General features: G+C 46.0%; 1 protein-coding gene across 1 annotated transcript in view; it reads left to right on the top strand.

Annotated features, from left to right (window-relative positions):
* Positions 1-3007: 3007 nt before the first annotated feature.
* LOC133118785 (receptor-type tyrosine-protein phosphatase zeta-like) overlaps positions 3008-6381 on the top strand; it is a 44491-nt gene continuing 41117 nt past the window's right edge. The window contains exon 1 of the mRNA XM_061229017.1: positions 3008-3245. Coding sequence (XP_061085001.1) covers positions 3182-3245 — 64 coding nt within the window. The 5' untranslated portion in view covers positions 3008-3181. The remainder of the gene's footprint in view (positions 3246-6381) is intronic.

Here is a 6381-nt window from a genome sequence, read left to right as displayed (position 1 = left end):
ATATGGTGTACAACGAGATTACAATGAGCTTCGCCTTAAAGTGCACAACAGACAGCAACAACACTCATACCAGTAAAGTACAACATTCATACCAGTAAAGTTCTTCAAGCACTACTGTCACATCAGTTTAAAAGAAGCAGAGGAGGAAAAACGATATATTTATTTGCAAATGTAGCTGACTCCTACTGTTTTGAGATCGTCCTTGCTGTTGGCCACCGTCTCGAGCTGGTGTGCACTGTTAACTAACACTAACGGGTGTAGTACCCCACACAGTGAGGGCGACATGGCTCAGGCAGTAAGAGCAGTCGTCTGGCAGTCGGAGGGTTGCCGGTTCGATCCCCCGCCCAGGCTGTGTCGAAGTGTCCCCGAGCAAGACACCTAACCCCCCAATGCTCCTGACGAGCTGGTCGGTGCCTTGCATGGCTGCCAATCGCTGTTGGTGTGTGAGTGTGTGTATGAATGGGTGAATGAGAAGCATCAATTGTACAGCGCTTTGGATAAATAAATGCCAACCATCAACCATTTACCATTTACTACATTCATTTGAGCAAGATCACTAAAATTTCCAGGTATACAAACGGACGATGGAAGATAGAACATGAAAAATCTGCCACAGTGGCCTTGTCACAGTTGCCGTGGAAACACTGTTACAAAGAAAGCAGCCTGTCAACGTTCTACTTTCTGATTGGCCGAGTCAACATCGTACCCTCTGATTGGATGAGATGGACAGTTATCGTCCGCAACAACACAGCGGGGCCAAAATATTGATCTTTTTAAAGGGGGGGGGGGGGGGGGGGGTGCACTAGGGAGGGGTTAGGTGGCGGCCCTCCCAGTTATCAGGCCGCGTGAAGGCGTTCCTCTCTCAGTGCGGCTCGAAGGCTAGTTGTGCAGCGCTGCGGTCGCTCACACTCGTGGCTAACAGAGCGAGCATTCACCGAGGCGGCTGCGTGTTCGCCATTACGTCACTAGCATCCCCAGCCCGCCTGGCATTAACAATGCCCGACCGCTTTCCACGCCGGTCGCTCGCTGCGCCTTTTATCCGCGCGGGCGGCAGAGAGCACAGAGTGCAGGACTGTATGCCCCCCCCCCCCTCCCCCCCCTTGTGTACTTTTTAGAGAGAGAGAGGCAGTGTTGGAAACCTTGCAGGGAGAGGGTTGCAAAAGTGGGGTGAGGGAAGTGTTGAAAACCGTGTGGTAGATCTGCGTGAGCTAGATCTGTGTGAGCTAGATCTGTGTGAGCTAGATCTGCGTGTGGTAGATCTGCGCAAGCTAGATCTGCATGAGGTAGATCTATCGCAGTTCGATCACGCCGTACTTCTGCTGCAATGACGCAGATCATTTCTGTCGCCGAAGCACCTTTGTCCTCCCGTCCCAAGAAACACTGCGTGTAAACAGCCTTGCCATGTGTCCGTTGTGCCAGATCAAATAAAATCACGTTGACTTTGCTCTTTGAAATAATCCCTCTCGACCATGTGGCTGGTTTGTCAATAACAGCATTTCACCTGTTCTCACCCTGCGGTTGCTATTACCCCTCATTTCCCACTGCTGCACTCTCGTTTGTACCACACGCCACTCAGAGGAACTTTCAACAATCGCACACCACGCGTCTCCTCAGTGACCGCTAGATCTGTGTTTACAACTTCTTTACATCTGTCTGTGTGTGCATTTACTTTCACATAGCCTTCACAAGTATACATACATACAGGTAAGCACATGTGCGCACACACAATTACACACACACACAGACACACACATGGGCACACGTGCACACACACACGCACATATGCACATGTGCACACACACAAATATATACACACGTGCACACACAGACACACACCTGCGCATATGCACACACACACACACACACCTGCACATATGCACACATACACACACACACACACACCTGTGCATATGCACACACAAACACACACACACTCACACACACCTGCACATATGCACACATGCATACATACATACACACACACACACACACACTCATGCCTGTTCTCTGACTATAAAAGGAGAATGAAAAGAACACATTCCAACAAGTGAGGATCAGGGTCCTGCATAAATTAAAGATAATCTGGGCTAAATTATGTAAATGTATTCAAATAGAGTAAGAATGAGGATGACCAGGGTAGTGTGTTATCAAGGGATGTCTGAGTGTATGTGTGCATATATTTTTTTCACAATTTAGAGATTTCCTTGTTTACGGTATCCCAATTTTGAACGTAGGAGTATATATTGGTGCATGAAGTCCATATTTTCTCATAACACTCGCGCTGTTATGGGAAGCAAAAGTGGAATGTCCTACATTCAAACAGCTTACCATGTGGGGTAGGGTGGGGTGTGCGGGAGGGGGGCGGGGTGTTTAATGTTATGTAAATCTCAGTGGTGATTTTATCCTGCTTAAGTGGATCCCTGCTGAAGAGCGATCAAAAGCAGAGTGTGAGTGTGAGCCCGAGGGAGATATCGATGAACAGGAGCTAACAGACACTACCAGTCTCTGTTTGACACTACCACCCACCCCCCCATATATCCCCTGCTTGACCTTCTCTTTAACACCCCACCCCACTTTTGCAACCCTCTCACTGCGAGCATGTCATGGGTTTGTAAGGAGAACCATGTCACCATAGTTTTAAAGCACAAGTAAATACAAACAAGTATACTCTCTCTGTTCGTGTGTGTGTGCATTTGCATATGTGTGCGTCTTTCATTCCATCAGAAGATTCCTAATTGCGCTCTTTGTTAAACAATGTCCGATTCCCTCCAGTAAGGTGACGGGTACCAGACATGAATCTGAGAAATTATGAAAAAAATTATTCAGTTTTTCCTCAGAATAAAATCTTAAAGTGGAAGCATTTTTCGGCGGGGCCAGCGTGTTGTGTCACGGTGTTGTTGTGAGCTGTGGGCGGTGCACACGCTCTCGCTCTCTCGCTCTCTCTCTCGCTCTCGCTCTCTCCCTCTCGCACGCACACACACACATTCAAACACATGCGCGCGCGCTTCGAGTCGCTCCGAAGCGAGACCGCAGCGTGACAGGGGCGAATGCCACCGAGAGGCGGAAACGCGGAGGAATGACCCAATCATAGCATCTTCATGCGCCCTGGGGAGTGGAATTTCCAACTTCTCACCTAAGGAGATATATTTGCGCGTACGTCCTGCTGATTGAGAGGAACGATATGGACGTGTCTGTGCACAAAAGCCTTCTGCTGCTGGCGTATCTCTTGCTTACCTGTCAAATAGGTAAGAACTTGGGAGTTTGCTATTGTTGGATTCGCTCTATGTTCTAGTTCAAACAATACAGTTGTCTGCAAGCTTAGGGACACGCAGTGTTGACTCTGAGGCGTGATATTTAGGGCAGTGGGATTCACGCTGCGTTGTGTTTTGGAAATTTCTCGCTGGTACTGGAGTTTCGACCGTTCATGGGAACGTTTTGCGCGTGAAGTTCAAGTGCCAACAGGATTCCTCTGACGTTCGACGATGTTCCTTTTGTGTAGACGCGTAAACATGTATCCGTGTATGCCCTTACTTTCCGCTTAAATAGTCGGAATTAAATTCTTGTTCTGTCACCGAGACAGCCATCGAAGTAAGAGACGTGTCGATTAATAAGTACATTTAAGGTACGTTTGGTGAGCGCAGGGTTCATTCTCCGGATTATCGAGCAGTTATTAAACGAACTGTATAATAATTATCTACATCATTATTATTTTTTATTAAATAAATAAATAAATGAATAAATCATAATTGATTGTTTATGTTCTACACCAATCAAACCGGTCTTGGATAAAAGTTATTCGGCTGGAATGCAATTTGGAAACCGAATTCCCTCCTTTTAACACAGATTCACCTTCACCGTCGCCATAAAAGCAAGTTTTGAGTGTGGCCCATGTTATTTTAAGAGAATGGACGCCCAATGATGTTTAGGCTGCACGTTCAGCATGGCCCCCGCGTCAGTGAGTGGTTTGAACAGGGATGCGATGCCGCTTAAATAGAAAGTCTAAAGTTTTTTCCAGAAGCCGGAGGGAAACGTCCTCAAACTCTAAAAAGACTGCATCATCATAGCAGGCAGCAATTCATGAAAAATAGTTGAGGATAAAAACAAAACAAAAAAAAGCCAACACTGGCTTATCCAGTGTGGTCACCTAACACACAAACATGACAAAATACACCCAAGACAGTACGATTAATTCAATGCAGGTTGACATGACAAGACATATTTACCACAGGACAGTTGCTCTGTCGGAGAGTGTGTGTGTGTGTGTGTGTGTGTTTATGTTTCTGTGTCTGTCCCTGCTGGTCATGTCAAGCAATTTTTGGTGATTTTGTAGCGATTCAGTTGTCCTGGAGGCTAAGTAGGGGAGCGAGAGGATTTACTGGCACGACTTTTGCGTCACGTTATCCGTCCCTCCCTCTGTGTCTCGCCGAGCCTGTGATTGGTCAGCGTGATCCAGCTGAGAGGCTGAGCGTGTTCCCATTGGGTCGTCGCCTGGGGATAAGATTCAGGGCACTTGGAACAGGGAATTCTGGGAAAGCAACCTCCCCTGATGGGTGATTCTGGTTGTGATTGACCAAGGGGATGGATTGAGGGAGGGAGAGAGAGAGTGAGAAAGAGAGAGAGATTGTCTTTTAGAGAGTGATTAGTGTGTAATTACTAATTAGCCTGGCTGCTCTCTCGGTTCCTCCACACGTGTGTTAAGCTGCCAGCCTGAGGGGGGTCCTGGCTGTTCCTCTGGCATCCATCTTTTCGGCTGCTTTAGTCCAGTACTGCTTTACTGTCTTATTGCAGGGCTCTCCGCTCGAGCCAGGTTCAGAAACCAGCAGTTCTTGGCTCCTGATTCAACGATCCCTGCTCGATAGACTCCGCAAAAGAAAAACTTAATTTCTCCATTTGCTTTTTGTTTTGTCTTTGTGACTGTCTGCATGTCTGCCCCCTGACCCTGCCCACCCACTGCCCCTGTCCTCTGGGTCCTCATAGGAATTCCCCAGTACTCATGACACAAATGGAAAGAGGAAGCCAATGGAAATTGGCAAAGGTGGAGATATTAGGGAGTATTTTTTTTCACACGGCGAGTGGTCGATGTGTGGGATAGCTTGCCAGTGCATGTAGTGGAGGCAGAAACACTGGGGTGTGTTCAAGACCAGGCTTGTTACGGTGTTAGATTCTTTTTAGCTTTTAGGCAAACTAGGCAGTAGATGCACTTAGGGGTAGGAAAAGGTCAGCATTGCTAGTTTCTTTGCTATTACCTTGTTATGTTATGTTGTGTTGTGTTATGATGCAGCAGTTAATTAGTGAGTTAACGACAGTGCTCAGAGGGGAGGGCCTATCTTGTATCTGACAGTAATGAGGTTGTGTGGGGAACCAGAGGAGGTCTATTGACTGGCTGGTGAGATATTATTGATTTCTCACCCTCTTTCACAGTCTGTGTGGTCTCACTCTGCCTCCCACACAGCTTTTTGAATAGCTCAAATCCACCCCAAAGTATCCAAAATAACCTGCCTGGAGGCAGAGCGAAAAGAAACGCCACGCTGCAGAAAAACTTGTCTTAACCACGGTTCTGTAATGAGGTGTGAAATCTTTTCTTTTTTTTTTCTCTCTTAAGTAGAATATATTAGTTTGTCTTGAGTCACTTGTTTGCTTGACCAGTGAAATTTTCTTACCTCGTTGGTAATTTTCTAATCTCATTTCATTGGCTGTTGTTTTTGTCTTAAGCCAAAAAAAAAAAGTAAGTGGAAATATTATTTTAAGTGCAAATATAAGACTAAAATACTTGCTGTGATTAACTTTTTTTAAAATGTATTTATTTATTTATTTATTTTATTTTTTGCAGCATACTTGTCGCACTATTCACACAGTACCTTTTTATCATGTTAAAAAGGTAAAAAAAAAAAAAAAATTAGAAATGAAGTGTGCATTACGAGTATGTAGCATCTGATCGAGTATGTAGCATCTGGCTGGACAAAGACAGTGGCTCTTGTTGGTCCGCACAATGTAGACTTCAGCCATTGTTATCCAACCGGACATTCCCCTCTGCCTTTTATTTTCTCCAAGAACAATGCTCAGATTAAGTACCTTTCAAGCGCTGCTTTGACGGTGGTTGATGTCATGATGGCATCACACCAATCCGTAGGTTCGTGTTTTGAGGTTTGGAGATAAACATGTTCGCCTCTGTATCTGATCTCTGTGAGCCTGAGGTTTGTCTTGGCTTGTTTGCTTTGTCTACGTGACGGCGAAAGTCAGGTTTGCTCAGGGTCCCGGGCGGTTAGTGTGGCATTGTGGGGAATTGCTAAATGCAGAAAATACTGCAGTGAATGTTTTGCTGCTGATAGAGCCAGAAAATTATCCCTGTGGCTGAAGTACAGTAGCAGTTGGTAACCGGCT

Source organism: Conger conger, chromosome 19 (assembly GCF_963514075.1).
Source record: "Conger conger chromosome 19, fConCon1.1, whole genome shotgun sequence".
Taxonomy (NCBI): Eukaryota; Metazoa; Chordata; class Actinopteri; order Anguilliformes; family Congridae; genus Conger; species Conger conger.
This window is presented reverse-complemented; position numbering and strand designations above follow the sequence as displayed.